The sequence below is a fragment of the Citrus sinensis genome, chromosome 2, assembly GCF_022201045.2.
Source record: "Citrus sinensis cultivar Valencia sweet orange chromosome 2, DVS_A1.0, whole genome shotgun sequence".
NCBI classification, from domain to species: Eukaryota; Viridiplantae; Streptophyta; class Magnoliopsida; order Sapindales; family Rutaceae; genus Citrus; species Citrus sinensis.
Genome location: NC_068557.1, coordinates 23,814,513 through 23,839,821, shown reverse-complemented (window position 1 = coordinate 23,839,821; position 25,309 = coordinate 23,814,513). Strand labels below are relative to the sequence as shown.

The 25,309-nt window shown below is 33.8% G+C and overlaps 4 protein-coding genes and 1 long non-coding RNA gene across 12 annotated transcripts; 3 read left to right on the top strand and 2 right to left on the bottom strand.

Moving 5' to 3' along the window:
- Positions 1 to 2,487: 2,487 nt before the first annotated feature.
- On the bottom strand, positions 2,488 to 3,792 carry LOC112497297 (uncharacterized). Its single transcript, XR_003064023.2, has 2 exons — positions 3,644 to 3,792; positions 2,488 to 3,534 (listed from the first exon to the last, which is right to left on the bottom strand). It is a non-coding gene; the product is annotated as an uncharacterized LOC112497297 (long non-coding RNA).
- A 779-nt stretch (positions 3,793 to 4,571) lies between these two features.
- LOC102626361 (stemmadenine O-acetyltransferase-like) lies at positions 4,572 to 5,960 on the top strand. Its single transcript, XM_006469260.3, has one exon. The coding sequence runs from the start codon at positions 4,572 to 4,574 to the stop codon at positions 5,958 to 5,960; it is 1,389 nt and encodes a 462-aa protein (XP_006469323.1).
- On the bottom strand, positions 5,934 to 7,816 carry LOC102631006 (uncharacterized). 2 transcript variants are annotated; one of them, XM_006469192.4, is made up of 2 exons: positions 7,311 to 7,814; positions 5,934 to 6,379 (listed from the first exon to the last, which is right to left on the bottom strand). In XM_006469192.4, the coding sequence occupies exons 1-2, from the start codon at positions 7,665 to 7,667 to the stop codon at positions 6,200 to 6,202; spliced, it is 537 nt and encodes a 178-aa protein (XP_006469255.1). In that variant the 5' UTR covers positions 7,668 to 7,814; the 3' UTR covers positions 5,934 to 6,199. The 2 variants fall into 2 exon arrangements, with proteins under 2 accessions (XP_006469255.1, XP_006469256.1); XM_006469193.4 differs by having other exon boundaries at positions 6,237 to 6,557; positions 7,311 to 7,816.
- A 4,603-nt stretch (positions 7,817 to 12,419) lies between these two features.
- LOC102606615 (two-component response regulator ORR21) lies at positions 12,420 to 17,465 on the top strand. 6 transcript variants are annotated; one of them, XM_006469199.3, is made up of 7 exons: positions 12,420 to 12,897; positions 13,316 to 13,468; positions 13,546 to 13,944; positions 14,103 to 14,179; positions 15,055 to 15,349; positions 15,443 to 16,254; positions 17,067 to 17,465. In XM_006469199.3, exons 1-6 carry the CDS (start codon positions 12,720 to 12,722, stop codon positions 16,252 to 16,254), a joined length of 1,914 nt encoding a protein of 637 aa, XP_006469262.1. In that variant the 5' UTR covers positions 12,420 to 12,719; the 3' UTR covers positions 17,067 to 17,465. The 6 variants fall into 6 exon arrangements, with proteins under 6 accessions (XP_006469262.1, XP_006469261.1, XP_006469258.1 ...); XM_006469198.3 differs by having other exon boundaries at positions 15,055 to 15,361; XM_006469195.3 differs by having other exon boundaries at positions 15,055 to 16,254; positions 17,179 to 17,465.
- Positions 17,466 to 20,371: 2,906 nt separating this feature from the next.
- LOC102607905 (CRAL-TRIO domain-containing protein YKL091C) lies at positions 20,372 to 25,107 on the top strand. 2 transcript variants are annotated; one of them, XR_003063895.2, is made up of 7 exons: positions 20,372 to 20,695; positions 20,780 to 21,035; positions 22,816 to 22,852; positions 23,433 to 23,550; positions 24,375 to 24,485; positions 24,737 to 24,968; positions 25,030 to 25,107. XR_003063895.2 is itself a non-coding variant. In XM_006469200.4 (6 exons), exons 1-6 carry the CDS (start codon positions 20,618 to 20,620, stop codon positions 24,881 to 24,883), a joined length of 747 nt encoding a protein of 248 aa, XP_006469263.1. In that variant the 5' UTR covers positions 20,372 to 20,617; the 3' UTR covers positions 24,884 to 25,107. The 2 variants fall into 2 exon arrangements, 1 of the variants encoding a protein (XP_006469263.1); XM_006469200.4 differs by having other exon boundaries at positions 24,737 to 25,107.
- Positions 25,108 to 25,309: the final 202 nt, after the last annotated feature.

Sequence of the window (25,309 nt, the reverse complement as noted above, 5' to 3'; positions counted from 1 at the left end):
TCAATTCCACAATTTCAAGTTTTCAACTAGGAGAGTATCATTTTAACAAACGACATCGACAATTCACGACCCAATATTTAAGAAAAAAACTACTCTAATGACATTAGTGTTTGTTGTTTATGTCTCACAAATCACAATGGCAAAGGTCTTTTGACACTTTTTAAAAAAGGAGGTACTTGCCTCTCATCCTATATACAAGTAACGTTGGCTTATTAAGGCCTGCTTTTGCACTGTGTCGTGCTAGAATGAGCAGCTGTAATTCCTCAAAATTAAAAATATTTCTTTCTTTTTTTGGATCTCTTGAAAACAAGTAAATAAAACACATCTCCATAGCTTAAGTAAGACCTTGTGCATCTTGTACTCATGCATTGTGGTGAAAATGCAATCTTAGACTTTTTGGAATGTTAATAAACCCATGTGTAAAATCCTTACATAAGGTATCAGAGCTAAATTTGGCACCACCATGAGTTTCGAGGCTCCTATATATATATATATCTATGAAATTCCTTGGTTCTAAGGCAGTAAAAACCAATACATGTATGAATTTAATTATAATTTTATGTTAAATATACTAAAAGATGAATAATATATCAGCTATAAGACATTGATATGGGTCATGAATATGGTTTTTGCCTTTTTTGCAACCAAAATTGTATTTTTGAGAAAATCGATTCAAGACCCATTTTGAGCTAGTTTGGAATTGCCGTAACTTTTAAAATAATTGTTATTAGTTGTGTTATAAAAATAATCAGCTGTAAAAATAATCAGTTAAGTGTTTGGTAAATTTTATTTTTAGAAGTACTGTAAGTGTTGAAAGCAGTTATGGACGTTTGGTAAATTTCATTATTAAATTACTGACAAATGACTAAAATATACATAATGTAGGATAAAATTTACTTATACATATAAAAACATGTACATACAATATTTTTAGTTGTGTATTATAATAATTTTAACTAAAAATAAAATCTATTATATATAGATTTTAATTTTTTTGTCTTAAAATAATTGATAATTAAATTTATAATATAGTGAAACAAATTTAATAATAATTCGACCAACAAATTGATATTAATAAATACATATTGATGAATTATAACAAAAATTTATTAAAATATTGATTTTATTTCCAATTTGAATAAGGATAATTTTGGGTTTAGGTAATAATTTTAAGGATATTTATGGAATTGGATTAAATGATAAATTTGATTATAAAAACCATAATATAATCCTGTTTTTCAAAATTAGTTGTAGAAGAGGTTGATTTTGACAAAAATGACTTTGATTTTTTTTTTCTACTAAACAATATAATTAACTTTTATATTTTCAAAATTACTTTTAAGCTTTCCAAAAGTAATTCCAAAAGGATGCTTAGACCCATCACAACTAGTGAAGTGTAGAAGAAAGACAACTATTTTGGGTGCACACTGAGTTATCAATCAAAGGACTGTATTTAATATGAGCCCAAGTGATAATTGCTTTTCTTAACATGGCCTAAGCATATATGAGACAATACAGAGTAGGGATGACAAACAGCGGGCCTGGGCCGGGTTTGAAAGCCCATGTACAGGCCCTCTGTCATTTAAGTGTATGGGCCTGGGTCGGGCAGGGCTTGAGCTTTATTTATTTTAAAATTTTAAAATTATTGTAAATTTGAAATAAATTAATGATCAACAAGTTATTACAATTATAGATAAATTAAAGAAAATTAATATTTCAAATTAAAATAATAAATAAAGCAAATAAAAACTCATAACTTTAATTTTCTTTAATACTGGATTTTCTAATTCAAACGCTCTCTTAAATAATTGACACAGAAGAGAGAATTTAGTATCATAATTTTAATTTTTTTTTAATCATAATTGATTTATAAGTTAAGAATTTAAGTTTTCTTTTTTATTTTTAAATTACTTTTCAATTTTAATTATATTATTATAATTTATAAAATTATTTTTTTAAAAAAATAGTGGGCTTGGGTTTTGTCCAGGCTTTTTTTCTTGGGCCCTTGTCCAGGCCCTCATGGATGAGGGCCGGGCCTAAGCCCACGGATCCGGGTGGGCTTGGGCCGGCCCAGACTTTTTTGCCAACCCTAATATAGAGGAATTCTCATCCACCCATGGGGTAGAGGTAACCACATTCATTGAGCTAACAACATACATAACAAGGGCAATGGAAATTCTAACCTGATAAAGCAAAGGAAACTCTAACTTGAGATAAAGCACACTAGTTGAATACAGACTAATAAGGACTTAATACCTACATGTTATACTAAGCTACTCAATACAAATACCGAACTAATCTCTTTATCATCCAAGTAACTAACTATGTAATGATTAATTCACAGGGTATAACAATCGTTTTGATCTCTCGTCATATCCATAACTAAGTTAAAATCAGCTCCCTTATAGATAATTTAACATAGTTACGTAACAGGTCTAGAATATGTATTTTGGCCATGAAAAATCATTTTTGTGGTCTGAATCAGAATTCTATATCAAACATATTAATAAATTAGGAACATATTTAATACAAGTTATAACAATCAGAGTTGTTTGGGATTTAACAAATCATGGCTTTTACAACCTTTAAAGACATCCTTTAAACTCCTGAAAATGTCAACTTCAGCTGTGACATCACTTGTTAGCATTTTCAACACTTACCAGAATTAAGCATCAAAATGAACTTAATATTGCATTTTCACCACAACATAAGAGCATAAGGTGCCATGGAGATATGCTTTTGTTCTCTTGCTGCAAGAGACCCAGAAAAGAAAGAGATCCTCAGAGTTGAGGGGTTACTATTCTCTTCCCTAATGTGGCAAAATGCAGAAGTCTTAATGGGCACCCCTTACTTGGTGATAAGGGTGGCGGTCTCCTCAAGTAGAAATAAAGAACGAAAGTTAAACCATTATCAATCATAAACTATGTTACATTAAGGTCACACTTACCTAAAATCATACTACTAGCTAATGGGCATGTATTAAAATGGTGATCACTAGCTAAATGAACCTACCAATAATGCTTCTAAATATTTGACATTAACCTTGCATTAATAAAATTTAATTATAAAATAAAAGAAAATTGAACCAGCCCAATGCCACTAGATGTGGGTAATAAATACAACATAGGAGCTTTCAACAATAAGAATTAGAACAAAATATCCCAGCAAAAGTAAAATAGTTACCATATGAATGAATAATCCCCCAAAAAAAATTGAGAAGAACCAAGATAGAACTACAAAGTATAAATTCCATCCCGTCACATAATCTAATATCAGTAGAAAAATCATTGCACAAGCTTTTAACGTATAAGGACCAAATTACTAACCTTCTATAAATTGCATTTTTCACTTTCAAGATCCAAAATACTACTGGTACTGCATTTCAAAAATAGACGGCACTGCATTTTAAATGGTATATCAATTCCCAGTCATCGACTCCTCCTACTCCAGAATAACAATAAAATCAAAGTAACATTACAAAATGACCTGACTTGCGGCTGTAACAACCGCGAAACCCACGTAAACATCGATGATCTGCGAAGAAAATTCAAGGGAAAAAAAATTGGGTTAAAGTATAGACTTTCTAAAGGATTAAAAACGTTTATATATTAATGTTAGTGTAGGATGAGACAGAGAAAGAGACCTTGGACGTAGATGGAGTGGCGGCATAAGCTAAGCGAAGTGAGTGGATAAGCGCCTAAGCTTCTTTACTTGTCGATCTCGCCATTCGCCATTTCCACTTCTTCAGTACACAATCTGAAATGAACTGCTTGGAGAGTACTATTGTTTGTGGTTAATAACATTTGAATCCCTGTTTTATTGTAATCTCTTAGGTGAGATTGTAATATTTTCTCATTTATGCCAAAAGAAGTCCTAATTCCTTGAAAGAATTTCACCTGTACAATAAAATAATATAGGAATGTAAATTTTTTTTCTTTAAATTATAATAACCTTCACCGCACATGGAATTAATCTGTGTAATGTACTAATGTAGTCCTCAAGGGAACATCTCAATTGATTATTTAGACTCTTGCAGTATAGAATTAAGATGTTCAGATTTTCGATCTTATATATATAACATTTTGGATATGTGTTTGTCAATTTTTTATGAGTTTAATGGGTTCACCTAACATTTTTTTTTTTCTTAAATCATAGTATATTTATATAACCCATTGTATACAAACTACAAATTCTACTAACCACCGCAACTTCATTCCTAGTTACATATTGTAAAATTATACAAGTTAATTTTAGAGTATCTTTTCTAGTTAGAGAATGATATTCGAAATTTTGGAATTGGATATACATAGCCAAAACTTGTAATATATATATCTAGCTGGTCAGACGGCAAGATCGCATCCGGACAACAACTAAATTGTGCATACTGGCACCCAAAATAGTTTGAATAAAATATAATATTAACAGTTTACTTAATCTTAAAAGTTCCATAATCTGTCCAATTACTGCTTGTCATGGTGCAACAGTATTGGACGAATGATCTGTATTCACACAACCTATAAAACCAGCATTAACACTTAGGACATGCTACATCATCTAGAGGGTAAATTAAAATGGCTGAGACAGTAATGAAGGTTGACGTCATAGCTAGAGAAACCATCAAACCATCTTCTCCAACTCCAAAAGCCTTAGAAGATTTCAAGCTCTGTCTCATGGACCAGACTGCTCCCGCAATGTTCACAGCATTGCTTTTTTTCTACCCTGCCGCAAATGATGCTGATCATGACACCGAGAATAAAATTGCTGAAAAATTGCGGCATCTTAAATCATCCTTATCCAAAATGCTCACTCAACTTTACCCACTTGCTGGAATAATCAAAGATCATATTACCATCGAGTGTAATGACGAAGGAGCTGAGTTTGTCGAAGCTCGAGTCAGCTGCCGTTTGTGTGACATTCTCAAGCAGCCTGATTCTGTACTCCTCGGGAATTTTCTTCCCGTTGAGATTGAATCCACCGCAGCTCAATCTGGTCGGTTACTGTTTGTTCAGGCCAACCTTTTCACCTGTGGCGGGTTGGCCATTGGTGTTTGCATTTCGCACAAGATTGCAGACGCTGCCACGCTCGGCACATTCATCAACAGCTGGGCCACTGCAGCCGCCGCTGCTGATCCCCATCACCATCATCATCATCATCATCATCATCATCGCCCCACTCATGAATCTCCCGCCTCTCCTTTATTCATGGCATCCTCTCTTTTCCCTCCATTAGACACACAAATCCCCACGACGAGGCTGATTCCTGACAAGTATGCTACAAAGCGGTATGTGTTCAACACCTCAAACCTGGCCGCCCTCAAGGCCAAAGCAGCCAGCGCAAGCGTGCAGCAACCAACACGTGTGGAATCAGTGACTGCACTGATGTGGAAGTGCATGATAAACGTTACAAGATCAAACAAAGGGTTAAAAGAGCTGTCACTGGTGAGCCACTCCGTCGATTTACGCAAAAGGGTAGTGCCGCCGTTGCCGGAAAACACCATTGGGAACATTGTGGGGATGTTCTTTTCGGCGCAGCCGGTGGCGGCAGAGGAGGAAATAGACTTGCCGGGCCTGGTGTGGGCACTGAGGAAAGCGAAAAAGGAATTCGACAAAAATGCCCTGGAGATGATAAACGTGGAGAAAAGGACGTGGCTGAAAATGTGTGGGGTTGTGGATTTATTTGCGAGAAGGAATGATGTAGATTATTGTGCTTATACGAGTTGGTGTAGGTTTCCGCTTTATGAGGCTGATTTCGGATGGGGAAAGCCGGTTTGGGTGACTCTTCCGCATACAATGCTGAAGAATGTGGTTTATTTGTTGGACACTAAAGACGGTGAAGGAATTGAAGCGTTGGTGAGTTTGACCAAAGAAGACATGGCCGAATTTGAACGTCAGGAAATGTTGCTTCAATTTGCTGATGTTAATCCAAGTGTCTTGGACGAAGCCCACGATGAGTCACACTGAGGGGTTTGCACTAATAGAATAAAGATAGTTTGATTGTTTGCTTGCTTTCGATTGTCGGATTAATTGGAATATTATTTATAGAAATACACAAATTTGTGATCTGCAGTCAAAACTCACGTTCTCAGACTTTTCAGAATGCAATTGTGATTTGGCAAAGGAACTACATTAATGTGATATAATTTATGAGTTAAATGGGTAGATTAATCATTATCCGTACTTGATTCTACGATCATATAAATTTATGCAGGATCCAGACGGCTCTTAAAGGCTTCCCATTGAAGGTCTTTCTCGATGTACTCAATATTGGAAGGATCAAAAGGTCCCTTGATTCTGTCTATGGCCTTTATCACTGCCCTTGCTGGAAGCACGCTCTTTGATGGGTCTGGTGAAGTTCCATGGCTCAAGCTTGAAGAAAATCCCTGAAATTATTATATACACGTATCGAATGATGAAAACATAGTATTGAATAGTTAAAATTGCACAACTCTAATTCCCTGGCTTAAGCTTCCTTGTATGTCTTGTAGAGTTGTTCAAATTAAATTCAGCTTCAATTTCACAGTCGCTCTGCCTATTATTTTTAAGCCGCAGCAGACAACACTACAATATCAAATAGAGTCAAGAAAAAAATTGATCAATTCTTTAGTGTTTTGAAAAAAACTAGCCTTAATACCTATCTGTTATTTAATAAAGCATTGGCAAGACTTAGATGTTGTTTGTTAAATGTCTTAAAATTGAAATTTTATTAATTTCAAACTTTTTAAAAAATTTTTTGTTTGTTTTTTGGAACTTATATATGATTTTTAGACATTTACATCTGAATAGAAAAAGTAAATTTTTATGATTTTTATCTGAATAACAAATAAATATTATATTTCAAAAATATCTCTGTAAAATAACTTATTTCCTAAACTATAAAATCTAATCCTCTTTTTTGTTTTAATTTACAAGGATATAAATGTCAAATACCCAAGTTTAAGATATTTTTTATTGTAAAAGCAAACACGATACCACTTATATTTAGACATTAAAAAAAACATATTATTTAGATTTTTGTATTCGGACTCATTCAAACTTTAAAAAAAATTTAGACCCATTTAAATTTTAGACAAAAAAATAAACGCTACCTTAATCAAGATTTTAATACATGTCTCATTTAACAAGTCTTCTTTAATTATTTAATATGATGAAAATCTATAATATTTTTTTATTTTTTATATAAATTATTTTACTATGAAAGAACAACTTTTATTTTTTACATATAATTTTTTTCTACTGTAATTATAATTTAAGAACTAAAGCACCTCAATGAAAAAATAAAATAAAATTAGACTTATTAAAAATTAGACTGACCTTGAAAACAAGAACTTCGAAGTCCCGGTCGTCCAAAACAGCCCGTACAAGAAGCGCTTCCCCTCGGGCAGAAAGACTATACGATTCTAGCGCTACAATCTCTTCATTATGCCCATATTCTTCTTCATCTTCTTCATCATCTTCATATCTCACTCTCCTCCTCACGCGGCAACGAAAGTTCCTCATCAGCATGACTCTTCGATAATTCCTTATTAGCTTCAAAGATTTGTCAATGTTGGTGAACTTCACGGTGGAATTAGCGCTGCAAATACAAGTGCTTTTTGAGTTCAAGAACGCCGGTAACATGGCGGGTGAGGATAGCACGGTCCATGTTACCCCTAACTGCTGCTTCAGCATAGCGGCAATAAAAATACTACATTCAAATATAGAACGATAAACAAATTAGAGTCTCTGTATTTGAGTTGTGGATATGCAAGTCAGCAAGTGCTTAAAGATAAGGTCAGAAAAGGCAATTTTTCCTTTTTTCCCCCTTCTTTTCTCTCACTCTTTTAGTCTTTTAAGTTCTTAGCAAACATAGGCTAATTTGGTAAATTTAAATTATTTTTATTTAGAAATAGACTAATATACGGCAGTTAATTTGATTGTGAATGCCTTTCCGGAAAACAAAAACAAAAAAAGAAGAGTTGGACTATTGGCACCCCACTCATCCCTTCATAAAACCCCCTTTTTAGTTATATTTATTTTATTTTAGAAAATGCCCCTTTTTTTAGATACACTTTTTTAAGTTCTCAATTTTCATTTGATTTGTTTTATTGTTAAAACTCAAAGTATTATTGTGTTATTTTTTAAATTATTTTCAATTTTATTATTAATCTACACACAAATTAAAAAGTTATATGGGTGATAAGTTTTTTAATGTTAATCATTGGCTGAAATAACATATATTTCAAATTATAATTTCAAAACAATTTTAAGTATAAAAATATTTAATCAATAAAAAATCAAAAGATAACAATAGATTATTCTAAATTTGTACAATTTATTTAGTTAAACAGGAAGTAACATATATATATATATATATATTGAAAAGGATTATTATGAATTAAGTAATTTGTTAGAAAAAAAAATCTATATGTGTTTAATTTTCAATTGTTCTTAATTAGAATTTTATTTAAAGTGGAGTTTTATAAGAATAATGTAGGGGTGCCAATAGTTCCACTCCAACAAGAATTGTGAATGGATCTAATAGAAATCCTGAACCGTCGCGCTGGGCCTTACAAAGTTGGGCCAAGTATTCGCCAGTCTTCTTACCATTCGTGAGATTCTACATGCCCTCTGCTTATCACAGAGAAAACACCCACTTCTCCACAATTCAGAAGAGGGTTGTAGTTAGGACAAAGATGGGGGACTGTTTAAAATCACGTTCCCTTGGAGCAATCATTGGAGCCTCCCAGTCAACCAGTAGCTGACGCGACGTTTTGTTTGCTACTCTGCTTTTTCTGAAAAATCTAAAATTGGATATTATATAGATTTAAAAATTTTTTTAAAAAATATTTTTCTTAGAAACGAATTTAATTTACTGATTAATTTTCTTACGATCACTTAAAAATAAAATAATTTTATGAAACTCGTAACATCAAGTTTAATACATATTTTATTATTTATTTACATTCATTCTTTTCAAATTTACCAACGACAACACATTACCATCCATTTTATGAACATTTATCGTATCATTTGAAATGATAATTTTAAGATTACTTAAAGGGATTTGGAAGGATAGTATTCTCATTTTAATTTCAATCATAAGTTTTTGAAATTCGTGCAATAATTATGAAAAAAAATAAAGCAAAAAATTTCCGGAATTGATAGAAAATAATTTAGGAAGGCATCGTTTTCTAGCTTGTATACAAGTGATTAGACAAGAGTCGGTGTTAGGCATATCACTGCCCCCACCTTAACCTTTCTTTATGTCTCGCCCATTACACAACTCGTTAAGAATTCAACCCTTTTGGAAAATAAAATTAATTAATTAATTAATTTTATGTTTGACATGGTGATACACACCTAACTCTAATATTTTTCAAAGTATTGGTTAACCAAAATTCCCGAATATAGTCTAAATATTTTGTATCCTAAGTCTAACTATTCAAGTTTTAAATGTTTAACAACAATGTTGAGGATATGAATCCGAGCCTAACGGTGGCTCGAGCGTCTTTTTACAATAAATTATGAAATAAATGTAGATTTAGTTCTAATATTGTTAGTGGGAATATATATATTTCCAAGTTAGTTTCTACGGATTTTTAGACTACTATATATAAATGTATGTATTTAATCATATGTGAATTCATTAATGCTAATGGTATAATAAAATTTCTTTATATTTTAAATTTATTAACCACCAATCATGAATTTATTAACCACCAAAAAAAGAAAAAAAAAAAGCAATGCAAATAAAATTAGTGGACTAATTAAATTTTCCACTCCATCCTTCCCTCGCACCCTAAAAATTAAGTAAATATTGTTCAATTAGTCCACTAAGTTTATTTGTATCGCTTTTTTTTCTTTTTTTGCCCCCCAAATGAAACTCACAATATTTGTAAAAGAAGATGAGTGGAAAATTTTCCACCCAAATGAATATTTGTATTTCACTTGGACCAAAAGTTAAAAAGAAAAATTTACCAGCTAATTACTAATATGCCAGCCAAATTAAGGTTAGAACTAGTCACACTACATGTTGTAACAGTTATATTAAATAGTGGAACATGTTAACACATGCAATACAGCTTTTGTAATATATATATATATATATATATATATATATAACATGTCTTAGCATATGTCTAGTAGACTCGACTATTAAAACGTCAGAGGAAACATAAAAGGAAACTGAAAGGCAAAGAAGAAAATAATGAGACAGATAAAGAAAACATTGAATGAGAAATATTATTAAAAAGAATTTAATTTATCTCAGAGATGTGATTGCCAAACCGGAGGCAAGAAACATAATTTCGTTACAGCAACAATAATCCATGAGCAGAGTAAGCATAACGTCTGCATATTGTGTTACTTGCACTTGCATGTTTTTGATTTGGACCATACGAATTAAAGTTTTAGATGGACCGATGGAGCTAGCTTGTCCTCATTAATGAATAAGGGAAATTCAAAGAAACCAGACAACATTATGAAAAATGACATTAAAAATTTTAATGGAGCTGGGCAATAAATGACAAGCTAGCTCTTGGCTCAGAGATGATTGCCAAAATGGAAGCAAAGGTAATTAATTTTTTTTTAATGGACATATAATAAAATCTATTAAAAACTGGTGACGACTGATGCGGCAGCAATATAATAGAGCAAAGTAAATGATAAATTTATGGTAAGTTTTCTAAACGAGGACAAGAATGAGTAAGAGTCGAAATAGGTAGGAATTAGAATGGGTTGGAGTGAAAATCAAACTAAGTTATTTACTTAAATTGTAATAATTAGAATCGGAATTGACTGTATTCCAATTAATGTGTTTACTTTGTTTAAGAATAATAATGAATTATTTTAAATTACTAAAATACCCTAAATTTATTGTTGTTGTTGTTGTTGCTGTCAACAACAACAAAATGACATTATTTTTTACTAATCAACAAGCGGCGGCAATGGCTAGACAATTAGCAAGCAACAATGAATTTTCGGAGAGTGGTAGCAAAGATCAATAAGTATTGCATATGATCAGTGGGGCGAGACTGATGATCAGGCTCTGCTGCATTTGATAGGATCGCGTGCGTCATAGTTACTTGATGACCGGCATACGATGGTCATGGCTTCTTGTTCTCATCATCAAGGTCGCAAATAGATCAGCTGTGCCTTTTTTTTTTTTTTTTTTTGAATTGAGGATAAAATTGAGTTTATGAATTTTGTTGGGGGAGCAAAATCTCGACAACAGCCTCTTATTCCCTAAACTTAAATTGAGGTGAGTCCCACTAATTTGATTTTGATTCTCGTTTTCAATTTGTGAAGTAAATACTATCAATAATTGTGATTTCGAATTTCGATTCTCCAATTCCATAACTAAACGTACCATTATGGCAATTGCTTGAGCCTTGAATTGAGTTGAAAGATAACAGCATGTGAACGGGAATTAACAACCACGATATTACCCAAGGTGGAATCTTTGCGTAAAATTATTGACGATGAAGCATAAGCAGTTATAAGTTGTCGAAATATTTATGAAAGGTTACTACCCGGTGCATTCAATTTAAGATATTGAATATTTATGATGTAAAACCTTTTTCTTTTCTTTTTTTCTTATATCAATAGATGTGAATATGATCGAAGCACATATGAACATTTTAATGGTAGTTTTTAAAGAACAATATTATTTGTTCAGCCGAACACGCGGAAAACATAATACTATAAATTATCTAGTGAGTAACGCCGTTTATCTTATAAAATAATATTAGACAAGCAACACAATTTTACAACACATTTAAAATAGAATTGAGTTATAAATTACATAAATTATGCCATGTAATATTGTCATTTATCATAATGTAATCAACACTATCAACTAAGTTCGTTACATAACTAATATTAAAAGTAATATGTAGGAAATGAATAAGTATAAAATCAACAAGAAAGATCATAACGCAACTAATATAAAAAAAAAAATGATACGTACTAAATTATTAACTAACTAAAAGAAGGCAATTTGCATTTTATATGCGTTAGGGTTTCTATTTTTTTAATTTCTTTGGATAAAAATTGCTGATAATTAATTTTTTTTTTTAAAAAAAAACACATGTCATGCATGACAAAATTAATTTCTCATACGAGCAGAGAAGATAAGATTACTGCTTGGCTTCTGAACCGTCGCTGACAAACCTCAGGACCGCGGCTGGCCAATCGTACGGACGCTTAAACGCGTGAGATAATTAAGCCGGTAGGCTTCTTTCCGTGGGGCCCACATCCTCATTCCTGTTCTCATCTCCTTTTCATTTTATTAAATAAATAAAATTACCCCGTCTTTCCAAAAATATAAATAAATAAATAAATAAATAAATTTTCCCCGTATGACAATTACAATTAAGGACAACTTTATTGCAATTTTTTTATTTGAAGTTCCGTATTTCTCTATATAATACAACTCTTTCGTCTTTCGCCTTTGGCCTTTCCTCAAACTCAATAATTCAACTCTTAGTTAAAAAAATCACTACACTCGAAATTCCCTACAATTTAGCAACGAAAGCCAGCAATTCACTCACTTGGCTAACAAATTCGATCCCTGAAAGTCTCCAAATTATCTTCAAATTTCCCCATTTTATCCCGAACTTTAGGGTTTTCTGTTCACTAGATCTAACTTCAACTCATTTCTGCTCAATTGCAACATTCGGTCATCAAAAATGCTGAATTTCAGCTGCTTCCAGTGAGATTAGCTGTTGCCGTTGCTGAAAAATGGCTGCTTTGCAGAGAATAGTGCAGTCCTCGGGCGGCAGTGGCTACGGGTCTAGCAGGGCAGCTGACGTGGCAGTACCTGATCAGTTTCCTGCTGGACTAAGGGTTCTTGTTGTTGACGATGACATTACTTGTCTGCGAATTCTCGAGCAGATGCTTCGTCGATGCCTCTACAACGGTTAGTCCCTTAGCCTTTTTGTTCCCCTTTACTACGTTATGGATAAAAATATGGTAGTTTCATTTTTCTTGTATGTCCTAGCATGGTCTTAATTCTAATGTAATTTGTGTGTGTGTGTTTTTTTTTTTTTAAATTGGCTTTTTTTAAAAAAAAAAAAGGATTCTGCTTAAAAGTCACATCACTCGAGTCTCAAACATACCTTTAAACTTTTAGAGCTTAATGTCAATTAATTTGTTTTTTTTTAAAAAAAAAAAACTTTTGCTACCGTATGCTATTGATTATTCGTTTTATTTATCCATGTTTGGAAATTACGAGACACGTTTTCTCGGTTTTTCTGAATTTGGATGGAGCATATTGTGATAGTGTAAGTAGTTGTGGGTGTTGGTCAATTTGATCAAGCTTGTACTATTTGCTGCAGTAACTACATGCTCCCAGGCAGCTGTTGCTTTGAATATTCTACGGGAGAGGAAGGGCTGTTTTGATGTGGTGTTAAGTGACGTTCACATGCCTGATATGGATGGCTTCAAACTTCTTGAACATATTGGACTTGAAATGGATCTTCCTGTTATCAGTAAGTATTGTTTTAATTGTTATTTGTATGGAATCTTGATTTGCTTCTTGAGATTAACAGTATAGTCTGTGCTCTAGTGATGTCAGCTGATGGAAGAGTATCTGCTGTTATGAGGGGAATTAGACATGGAGCTTGTGATTACTTGATTAAGCCTATACGTGAAGAGGAGCTTAAGAATATATGGCAGCATGTTGTTCGGAAAAGGTGGAATGAAAATAAAGAACATGAAAATTCTGGCAGCTTGGAAGAAACTGATCATCATAAAAGAGGAAGTGATGAAATTGAATATGCTTCTTCTGTTAACGAAGGAACAGAAGGAACATTTAAAGCTCAGAGAAAGAGGATTAGTGCTAAAGAAGAAGATGATGGTGAACTGGAAAGCGATGATCCTTCCACGACAAAGAAACCACGTGTAGTGTGGTCAGTAGAGCTACATCAGCAATTTGTCAGTGCTGTAAATCAGCTTGGGATTGATAGTATGTTCTTAACATTTTCCTCCTTTTAATTAATTCATTATATGTCTGATAAGAACGAGAGATGTTGCATGTTTCCTTCCAATCTGTGAAATAATTTTGTGAATGTTTATTGTTTTAATTTAGTATTTCTAACTGGAATATTATGGCTGCAATGTCAGAGGCTGTACCAAAGAGAATTCTTGAATTGATGAATGTACCTGGCTTGACAAGAGAAAATGTCGCAAGCCATTTGCAGGTTTGATTCTGACATTATTTAAAATTTTTACCAGTGCACATTTTATTCTTATACTCAACCAACGTTGTTGTTATCTTCTTCCTTATGTGGGAAACACTAAACAAAAAGTTGATGTAGTACATACTTGAAAGGAAGGAGAGTTTTCTTTCCAAGAAAATAAGCTTAAGATAAAATGGCAACTGGAGAATTGAGGTTTTGCATTTAAAGGCAAATGGGGAAGGGTAGTTGTAAAGAATGGCCATTGCTGCCTAATCATGGAAACAAATATATGCCTAAAATTCTGTTGTCTAAATTTTGACTAGATGAGCATAAATTTATTTTCATATCAGTTCTTTAGACATTGTTTCCTTTGTGAAACTTGATTCTTAGGGTGAATATGGCATCCAAATAGTATGAATTCAGTATGGACAGATCTCTATGTTTCATAAGGTTTGTCTCGTAGCCTTTTTATGGGCCTCCAGACAAATTACTTTTTATAGCTTTCTCTAAGCATCTCTTAGTCTTTTGGATAGTCAAGGGGGAGTTTGGTATTATTTTACCAAATATCGGTTTTCATTTTTGAAAAATAAAAATGAACAAAAAAATGAACAACATATAATTTATTGGGTAATAGATTTAGATATAATTCTACCTAAGCATATTTTCATTTTTTTTCATTTTCAAATATTGTCTTCCAAATATGATATCAGACATGTTTTCAAATCTAAAACCAGCAAATTGAAAACACCAATTTCATTTTGAGAATTTAAAAAACACAATTTCAAAAACATTAACCAATTCTATGTGCACTGCATGTGCATTATATGTGTTGAAACTTGTGAACCATGATAGTGAATATGAGAGTTTTGTTAATATGAAGAGATTTGACTTACCAGGAAATCAATTTGCAGAAATTCCGGCTATATTTAAAAAGATTAAACGGAGTGAGTCAACAAGGTGGAATTACAAATTCTTTCTGTGCGCCTATTGAAACAAATGTGAAACTTGGTTCACTTGGAAGATTCGACATCCAAGCATTGGCTGCCTCTGGTCAAATTCCTCCGCAAACATTAGCAGCTCTGCATGCTGAACTTCTAGGTCGTCCTACAGGTAACCTAGTTACAGCAGTGGACCAGCCAGCTCTTCTACAAGCCACCTTGCAAGGACCCAAGTGTATCCCTGCTGATCATGGTGTAGCTTTTGGTCAGCAATTAGTAAAATGCAAATCCAATGTTCCAGAAAATTTACCTCAATCCATAATATCTGTTGATGATGCATCTACAGGTTTTGGAGTATGGGCATCTAACAGCCTTGGTGCAGTGGCTTCCACCAGCAATCTTGGAGGGTTGAACCCTCAAAATGGTAACATGCTGATGGATATACTGCATCAGCAGCAGCAAAAACAACAGAACCAACAATCTCAGCAGCAGTCTACATTATCTGAGACCAGCCGTTCAATTAGTGTACAGCCGTCTTGCCTCGTTGTCCCTTCTCGATCATCAGCTAGTTTTCAGGCAGGGAATAGTCCAGCTTCTGTGAATCAGAGCTGCAGCTTTAATAGGGGTGCTGTCGTTGATTATAGTCTTCTCTCAAGTCAGTCAAATAATTCGTCATTGAATATGGGGCAAATCTCTGATGGTGACATCAAAACTACAGCTGTTATTACTGGTTACTTGGCCCCAGGTTCCCTTTCTCCTTCAGCATCATCTTGTTCAGTAACTGCAGACAATACCAGTAGTCAGCAAGTTCAAAATTCGAACATAGCATTTAGAGCTGCCAGACAAGTGCCTGGACTCGTGTCTAATGTTGGTGATATCCAGGGTTCCTATGGTGCTAAATCAGGTGAAGTGTTTGATCTAGGGTCACTAAGAAATCATGGGTTCATGGGTAAAGGGAATTGCATTCCAAGCCGGCTTGCTGTAGATGAATTTGAATCACCAATGAATAACTTAAACTATGGAAACATCTATTTGGATAACAATGCTAACAAAGTGAAGGAGGAGCCAAATTTGGAATTTGTGGAAAATGCAAAAGTGGGCATCCCGATGTATCAACAGTATGCCCCAAATGATCTTATGAGCGTCTTCACTGATTAGGTAAGTAATCTTCATGGCTGCTGCTAATTTTTTATTTTTTTATTTTTTTTTGTATATTTGTGTATGAGAGAAGTTTATTTCTGCTCTTGGTTAATGGTAATTCCTTTATCTAATCAGACGAAACTGCTTAGCTGCCTTGTATATCTACTGTGGTCGCTTAACATGTGCTGGAGGATAAATTTGTTCCATTTTTTAATGTATGGGGTGGGAAATTAACGCCTTGAGAGAAGTTTGAAATTTGAGTGAGTTTAGGTGCATGATTGCACTTTCCTGTTGTCATCATTAATTAAAGGAAAGAGCTTGGTGGTTTGTCTATGAACATCAGTGGTAATGCTTAATCATCATGGTAGTGGGAAGCTTTGCTAGCAAAGATGGTGGTGGTTTGGGGTGATCCTTGCCTTCATAGTCGTAATAGTTCTACAAGGGTGGCACTCTTAGAAATGGGACTTATGATTTTAAACTTAGCCACCAAGGAGTTCTACCAATTATATCACTGGTTAAGTGTGGTTACAACTAGTACTATGTAGATTGGTGCTATTCAGAAGCTGTTAAGAATGTTATTATTCCAACCCCACATTTTATCTTACCGAACCCTGTTTCTAAACATTAAGCATTAAAATTTTAGTGATATCAGGGTTCACCTCAATCTTCATCTAGGCTTGTACTTGAGACAATGTTAGCCACTTTTCTAACTCATTTATACTAGGGGATAGATGTTATTTTTCTGTAAATAGAATTTGGAGAAGATCTATGCTGTGATGGCCGAGTATACTGTTGGCAGCATAGTTTCTGATTCTTTTTATTCATGACAGGTTTGTATTCAGCCGTGAGCACAAATATCATCCCATTTTTATGAAGATCAAATCTTGAAGTCTGTATTATTCTTAGTATAGATCTAATTCCCAGTGTTTACACCAATCTCAGGTGCTCTACGTAGTATCACAGCATCAGCAGCTTTGATTAAAATGTTTATTTTACCGAGTTCTAGTAAAGCTTCTGCATATGCGCTTTCAGTTAGGTGGTATTACGTAATATCCTTCAGTATGTGTGTAGGAAAATAAGTATATATCATCAGACTTCAACAGCTTGAATTGATTCAGCATTAAGGCCTTATTGCCACGTAATTGTGTAGTTATTTGTCTAATCTCAAGGAAATGCTTATGTTATGTATTTTTTATCACTAGAAGCAATCAAGAATTCCTCTCTCTCTCTCTCTCTCTCTCTCTCTATGTATACGTATATATTTGCACACAACACGCACTTATCAGTATCTGGCATGAATGTTGGGTTCCCCCACTTTTTGAATGAAATATGATATTCTTCATATTTCATGGTAACTCAAGAAGCACGAGAGAACTTCGAGTTGAATCGATTTCGATGTTGAATTGCCATAACGCATTAAGACATTTGTATTTTATAGAATGTGTGCGGAACCAAAAAATAAAGAGACAAAGTTATTAAAAAAAAATTGCGGGTTTTCAATGCAAGCCCACATTATCACTCTTAGTGCTTCTATTATTGTTTTTTTTTCTTTTCAAGGTGAAGTTATTTGTAACTTATCATTGGATGAGCGTTATTGTATGATGATGTTGTTACCCTTCCAGATCAAACGTTCAAATGATTTGAGTTCGAACATGGCATAATCTTTCGATATTACTGGACAATTAAATGAGTTTAGTTGTTTAAAAAAAAAGGAAAAAAGAAAAAAGGAGCTTTGTTGATGAAGAAACTGGCAGTATATTTTGATTTTGAATTGATGACTTGTATACTTATAATGCGACGAATTCTTGGTAGCTTGCCATTCCTGGGAGCTGAACTAACCGACAATTTTGGATATATGCCTTCGATCATAGGTGAGATTCGATGACTATTCACACTGATTAAAGCCAATAGCTATGATGGAGTTGCTCCACCGCAGGGCATTGATGATGACCATAAGGTTATAATATTAAGTGCATATTTAATATTTATCTCTATGATCGTACGGTCATCAGTAATGCTTTATCTTAAAACAGTTCTAACATAGTTGAAACCTAATTAAAATTACCAAACTCATAGTACTGACTCTTTTTACACAGTGTTGTGTACGATAAATTGATAAATTAATCAATTAATATTTGATGAAATAAACAATGCAGTTCATGTTATATTAAAAATAGAGTAATGATAGAGGCATAACTACTTTTAAAAAATGTATATAAATTGATGTATTATAAGAAGATTAGTTGTATAAAATTATTATGAGTCCACATAACTAAAAAAATAATTGTTATCACTTTTCGACCAGTTCTTTACGCCAAATCAGTCTATACACACTAATCTATTTGTAACCCTATCATTATTATTAAAAATATGTGAAGGTTCAAAAATACTTTTAATATTATTAAGAAGAATTTTGAGTTCAATAAATTGAGATTTCTTTTTGTTCTTCGAGTATATATCACACAAATTTGACTCGAGCATGTATTTGTGATGACACATTTAACGCTTTTGTTTTTAAATTTTTCTTAAATTTGGATTTAGTGTTCCTTTTAACAAGTGAAAAAATAGTTAGAAATTTTCTCAATTCTTTTTACTTGTATTTATAGATCGAAGAAAGCATACTTGACGAGCGATCTATAATTTCAAATCTCAATCTCCACCGTTCGTTCTTTTATTTCATTTCACTTCGTTGGATTTGTTAACGATTTTTGTCCGTATCTAAACTATTGACACATGATTTTTGTTAACAATCACGTGTTGCTTATTGGTAATATTTAACAAAAATTATCATGTAATTTTTGTATTATCACTTTTTTTTATTCTTAAATCCAAATTCTGAGTCTTTTCAAAAAAAAAAAAATCCAAATTCTGAGTAATATAAAATTTTTTATCATTTTCTTTAAATATGCGGTACGGTGTAAATGATATATTTTTTTAGCACTTATAATATGAGGATCAGGCTACGGTACCACAGTGGTACCGTGCCACATCCTTTGTCTTTTATGGCTCCAATATTGTAAATTTTCATATAACCCCCTTTTATTCATTTTTATTTAAACTTTAATTCATAAATATTAAGTTAATATCTATTACATCCACATAAACATTTTAGTTAGCACCTTATACTATTTATTATTTACAAATTCTTATTATATATTGCACTTATATCACAATACCCCCTCTGTGAACCGAAATACCCATGCCGAACCCACAACCCGACCCGGATGCTATTTCCATTTCCGGCCACTTCACCGGCCAAGGTTGGTACCGATCGGAAGATCGTGCGATGCCGGTCATCTCCATGCCAATCTTGTCGCCGAAAAGCGTTCGGAAAACTCCCGATTGAAGCCGTGAAAAGCCGCGGAACCGCCGCTTCAATTCGCCGCGATTTCTCCGGTTTCCGGTGATGCTATCACTTGAGTTTTGCTCCCCACGATTCCCTCTGTATTTTCCGACCAATCACAGCCACCGGGGGGAGCCGATTTGCCGTTGATCGATCATTAAAGGATTCACGGCTTTGGGAGCTCGATCCGGCGCCATCACCACACGTGAGAGGTCACCACCACCACCGTTGGACTCAGCTCGGCCAAAAGTGTCTAACTCGAGTTTCCCGTCGCCGTCAGTTGAAATCCGGTCACCGTTGGTCGGCATGGGTATTTCGGTAATGTTCACATGGATGCAGTTGAAATTAGTTTAATATTTACAAAGTAAAGTTTAAATAAAAAAGAGTGAAAGGGGTTATATGATAATTTGCCACAAAAGACAAAAGGAAGTGGCATGGTGCCACTGTGGTACTGCAGGCTGATCCATAATTATGAACTATTACTACACTAAATACCAAATTATTGTTGTTTAATGATAAAATTGGTGTTCGTTTCAACTAGAAAATAATGTCTTAGGTCACCCGATGTTTCAACGATTCCCAGTCACATGCTTCTTTCTTTTTTCTTTTTCTCTTTTTTTGCGGCTCATTCGTGTGAGATTTGTCTGCTTCTAAATTTTTCACGTCCCCTGGAAGCTGAAAAGTAAGCAATTTTTTATTTCCATATTTTAATAGTTTGATGGTCCAGCAGCAGCCGGTCTCTCACGTCTCTTTGCCTCAAAACTTCTCTTTAGTGTCAACTTCACTTTTCCCATTTTATATCAGTCTCTCTCTTTCTCTCTCTTTTTCTCTCTCCTTCGCGCATACGGTATTTTCTTCTCTCTCTTTATTTCTTCTAACTACTAACTAACCAACATCCAATAAATTCAATAAACCTCTGGAAGCTGTGTCTCCATCCATATTCCATTCCATAGAGTCTCCTCTTTCATCTTGCTTTGAGTTTTGCCCATCTTTTTGATTCTCTGAAACACATAAAAAGAAAAAAAAAAAGGCTAAAGTATGGAGAAGGAGAATCATCGAGAAATTGCACTGACCCAGATGAGAAACTCAGTTCAAAAGCTCGGTTCTTCCACTGGGGTGATTTACCGATCTACAGTCACAATGTGTTGAGTTAATCCCGGTTCGGTCAGCAAGTTTAACGAGTTTGTTTCCGTTTTGTAGAAATATGGGGATCCGACATTGATGAGGTTCTTGATTGCAAGGTCAATGGACTCAGAGAAGGCGGCAAGGATGTTTGTTCAGTGGCAGAAGTGGAGGGCTACTATGGTGCCAAATGGCTTCATTGCTGACTCCGAGGTTCCCGATGAATTGGAGCCAAGGAAGATTTTTTTGCAGGGCTTGACCAAAGATGGATTACCACTGCTGGTTATACAAGTTAGAAAGCATTTTCCTTCTAAGGATCCTCTCCAGTTTAAGAGTAATTGACCGTTGGATTTCTATTTTGCTTTCTTTTTTCCTTGCGGTTCATCCATTCATTTGTTTTATAACTTGTGGTTATGCTTCATTATCAGAAACTGGTTTAATCGTTGAAAGAACCCTATAAATTATTAGAGCCTTATGGGCCATCTTAATATCTCATGACTGTGCCCTGAGAGAATAAGCTTATGTTGAGTTGGACAGTTCGTTTGGACTTTATCGTTTGGTTTCTAGTCGATGAACGGTTTGTTTGGACTTTATCATTTGGTTTCTAGTCCATGACTCATGGGATCATGAATTGTTTTATATTCTAGATTTTATTTATTTTCTCTTGGACTCCGGGACTGCATTAATATTTCAAGTTGTTTAGTTATTTAGGAGTTTCGAGATATTACTATCAAAATGCAACACTGTTGCGGTCGTTGCATCGCTATCATCGAAATCATCGCTAACTTTTTCTATGGGTAGTTTTCTCGATGCAATTTTTTTTCTCTGTGAATGGGTTAGGCATGTGAAATACATCTAATTAAAGAAGTAGTTTGACAAGGAAATTTCACAGCTTGTGGCTTGTGGTTGTTAGGAAGGACTAATCGTGTTGAACTATGGTAGGCAGATTTACAATAGGATTGGCCAATAATTTATGGTATGGTGGGCCTGATCATTCATTCGGTTGATCTTATAATTGTTGCTTTTATCTGGATGTACTGCTGGCCTTTTGCGAACAAAGATGAAATAACCGGAACTGATTTTCTACCTCACTTAAACTTATTAGATAGAGGTCTTACTAGGTTGTTTTAATATTTTTGCTCCCACATTAGTTCTTCATTTTGTTGATCCTATAATTGTTCAAGAGAATTGTGGTATCCCTAAATCCGCTTTAATCAGTTTTTCTCCAAAATTCCTATTTGCTGCAGTATGATCAACTGATTTTTGTATACTCTCATGGTGAAACTTTGAAGTCCTTTTAAAATATTTTTTGGCAAAATGCAGACACCTAATATACCAAAACTAAAATCAAAATAACATATGATGGTTTATCGTACCTCACGTGGTGGAGCATATTGATGCCCAGGGGTGACCAGTATTGACTGAATCTAAAAATTTCACTCTCAAAAATGTTTCTATTTTATTTCTATATTTTTGTTTTTAAATTTTGTATTTTCACTTAATGTTATGTTACTCATGGTGAGAAATTTCTTACTGTAATTGTTATCATCCTAATGAACCAATTTATTGTTCTAGTAAGGGATAGTTTCTTTTCTTATTGAAATCTAAAAATGACTTAATGTTAGTCACTGGGAAATTTATTTATTGTACTTGTTTTCTTACTTAAAACTTATTCTTAGCCATATTTGTGAATGAAGAAAGTTATTTATCTAACTTGTATCATCTTAAAATAAAAATACTTATTTTATAGTAAACCCGTTTATATTTTTTGTTTACTTTTTTAGACATTATTTTACTTTGTTAGTAATATTTATAAGGACAATTATGTCAAAACGTTACTTTTAAGATATTTCAACTAAAAAAAAAACGGAATCATATTCTAGTTTTAATTGAATCCATATTTAATTGGATTTCAGATTAAAAAAAAAAAAGTGTTACCTACCTTAGGCTAGATATATTAGTTATGGGGCAGTCTACATTATTTTGTATTATCAACATGCTGAGAATCAGCTTCATAAAAGATTGAAGTGCGTGAAAATAAATTGACCAGCCTCCATTTATAAGAACAACTGCTTGGTGAATATTTGATTCATTTTGCTTGTCTCTTGGTGCAGAATTTGTGGTCCACCTGCTAGACAAAACAATTGCAAGGTATTAGCCAATTTCAGTAAATTTTTTAAAAATATTTCTACAAATTGACTTATGGTGTATCTCAGACCATCTGCATGCCTGGATCAACAATGAAACATGTGCGGGTATGTTTTGGTGTGCTAGATAAGGGTGGGATAGGATTGTCAATGATCTTACACTTTGTTTAGGGTGATCATTAGATGGGATATGAAGTTGATATGAGCTAAGATATATTCAGCTATGGTGTGATTAGAAATCCAGTGGGTGGGATATTCCACTGCCATGTGATATTAGTGTGATCTTATTCCATCATATTATTTTTGTCCTATCTTGTCAGGAAATCTTATGCTATGTTGCATGCCAATAACAGCCTAACTGTTCTCTGTTGGAGATGGTTGTTTACACTTAAGGGCCATTGTTTTATGTTTACTTGGCCTAGTTATATATATCAATATGAGAGAAAATGCGTTTGAAAGTAAGAAAATTTTTTATGCCTGTGGTTGGAGTTCTTTTGAGCCACGTTTATAAATTTGTATAATTTTATTTGAAATATAGATGTGTAGGAATCATTTTATGTGGTGCTTTCTTGTGTCTGTTTTAGTTCCTTTAGAGGAAGTGAAGTTGGAAATGAAAAGTTGACTGCCATTCTTGATCTGCGACAAATTTCATACAAGAACGTTGATGTACGTGGAATGATTACTGGATTTCAATTTTTACAGGTGATTCTTTCTTTTTAATTATTTTTAGTCCCTTTTTGACAAGAAATCTGTTGGCATATATGATAGAGAGCTATTACTTCAGTAAATGACATCTTAACTTCGTCAAATCTTATTAGGAATTAGAGGCAGAGTTCATACACCTATGAGTTATATTGCATTGGTCTATCAGACTACTCGTTCATGGCACAATCCTATCTGTTATCACAAATTTTTCTTTCAAAACGTGGTTGGTTTCCAACATCGAGAGTCTTGTTGCCCCTTCTACCCAATGCAGATTGTATTTGGCCAAATTTGTTCCTTGCTGATCTAGCTCGCGCATTTCATTCTTTTCAAGGGATTTGAGCAAAAGTTCCTTCCCTTTGCCATGAAGGACATAGTTCTCCCTTGCATAATTTTCCTTTTCATATGGAGTAGATGTCTTCTCTTTCTGAATGATCATTCTTTTATGTTAGTGGTTATGATAATGAGCACAAATATATTTTCGTCTTTCTTTGAAATGAAGAAAGCAAACCATTTCCTCTCAGTGAACATTGGTTGATACATCTCCTCATCCTTGTTTCTATTTCATTTTATTTATTAATTTCTTTCAATGCTAGCCTTTCATGTCTAAATTCTGCATGATGGAAAAAAGTCATAATATTAGTATGATTAGAGATATATGGACTTAAAGCTATCCAATTTAAGGCATTGAATCATTTTGAAAGAAAGCTGCATTAAAAGTGAAGTTCAGCACTAGGTAATAGACTAGAGCTTATCAATGTGCCAATGTGCCATGATTTTTTAACCTGCACTGATCATAAATATTTATGTTGTTGTCCATGCAGGCTTACTATCCTGAACGCTTAGCAAAATTGTACATCTTACATATGCCCGGATTCTTTGTCAGTGTTTGGAGGATGGTTTCTCGTTGCCTTGAGAGGGCAACACTTGAAAAGGTACGTCTTATTGTTAAAAGTCATAATGGTCCAAAAACATTGCCTCAAGTAGAAAAATGGTTGAGTACACATGGGAAAAATGCAACTTGTCTCCTTCGTGTTATAAAATTAAGTTTACTTCCAACATGTATTTTGAATATAATAGGTGTAGATTCTATGTTTCTATACTCTATGGAGTCAGTATTGAAGTTACTGATCAGGACTATATTCTGCAATCCTTAATTCGGCTTATTTCCCGATGATAAATGCAGATTGTGATTGTGACTAACGAAGAAGAAATGGAGAATTTTGTAAAGGACATTGGTGAAGAAGTACTGCCAGAAGAGTACGGTGGTCGAGCTAAGCTCGTTGCTGTCCAAGATGTTACATTGCCACAGTTGGAAGATGCATCTCGCTAAATGTATGAAGAGGGATCCATCTTCTAAGAATGTTATCTCTAAATATTACTAATTTAAACAAAGTAAACCTCTAGTTCCAACTTTTTACTTAGTTTCCTGGCATTGCATCCAGTAAATTAAGAGGAAAAAATGAAAATAAATAAATAAGTGTACTTATACGCTGGTCTTATGGAGAATTCATATATAATTGAAACGAAGAATGCCACACAGAATTGAAAAGTGCTGATTATTACATTCAGTCACACACTCACACGAAGGAAACTACTCGTAATTTGAGAGGTTGCCCATATGTACTTCTTGTGACCTTCAACACCTAAAACATATATAGATGGTTGTTGGCTTGTTGCCATCCATCTGGTCGTGGTTGCATAGTCTCGCTGTTTTGGGTATCTATTTGACACGCATGAAAAATCTATGCTCTTATTT

Bases quoted from the DNA above. Each gene is read 5' to 3' on its own strand.
- LOC102626361 (XM_006469260.3), top strand. From the start codon at position 4,572: ATGGCTGAGACAGTAATGAAGGTTGACGTCATAGCTAGAGAAACCATC.
- LOC102631006 (XM_006469192.4), bottom strand. From the start codon at position 7,667: ATGCTGAAGCAGCAGTTAGGGGTAACATGGACCGTGCTATCCTCACCC. The intron at 6,380-7,310 runs GTCAGTCTAATT...TAATAATTTCAG, and splicing joins TCGAAGTTCTTGTTTTCAAG to GGATTTTCTTCAAGCTTGAG.
- LOC102606615 (XM_006469195.3), top strand. From the start codon at position 12,720: ATGGCTGCTTTGCAGAGAATAGTGCAGTCCTCGGGCGGCAGTGGCTAC. The intron at 13,469-13,545 runs GTAAGTATTGTT...TCTGTGCTCTAG, and splicing joins AATGGATCTTCCTGTTATCA to TGATGTCAGCTGATGGAAGA. The intron at 14,180-15,054 runs GTTTGATTCTGA...TTGACTTACCAG, and splicing joins ATGTCGCAAGCCATTTGCAG to GAAATCAATTTGCAGAAATT.
- LOC102607905 (XM_006469200.4), top strand. From the start codon at position 20,618: ATGGAGAAGGAGAATCATCGAGAAATTGCACTGACCCAGATGAGAAAC. The intron at 21,036-22,815 runs GTAATTGACCGT...CTCTTGGTGCAG, and splicing joins GGATCCTCTCCAGTTTAAGA to AATTTGTGGTCCACCTGCTA. The intron at 22,853-23,432 runs GTATTAGCCAAT...TGTCTGTTTTAG, and splicing joins CTAGACAAAACAATTGCAAG to TTCCTTTAGAGGAAGTGAAG.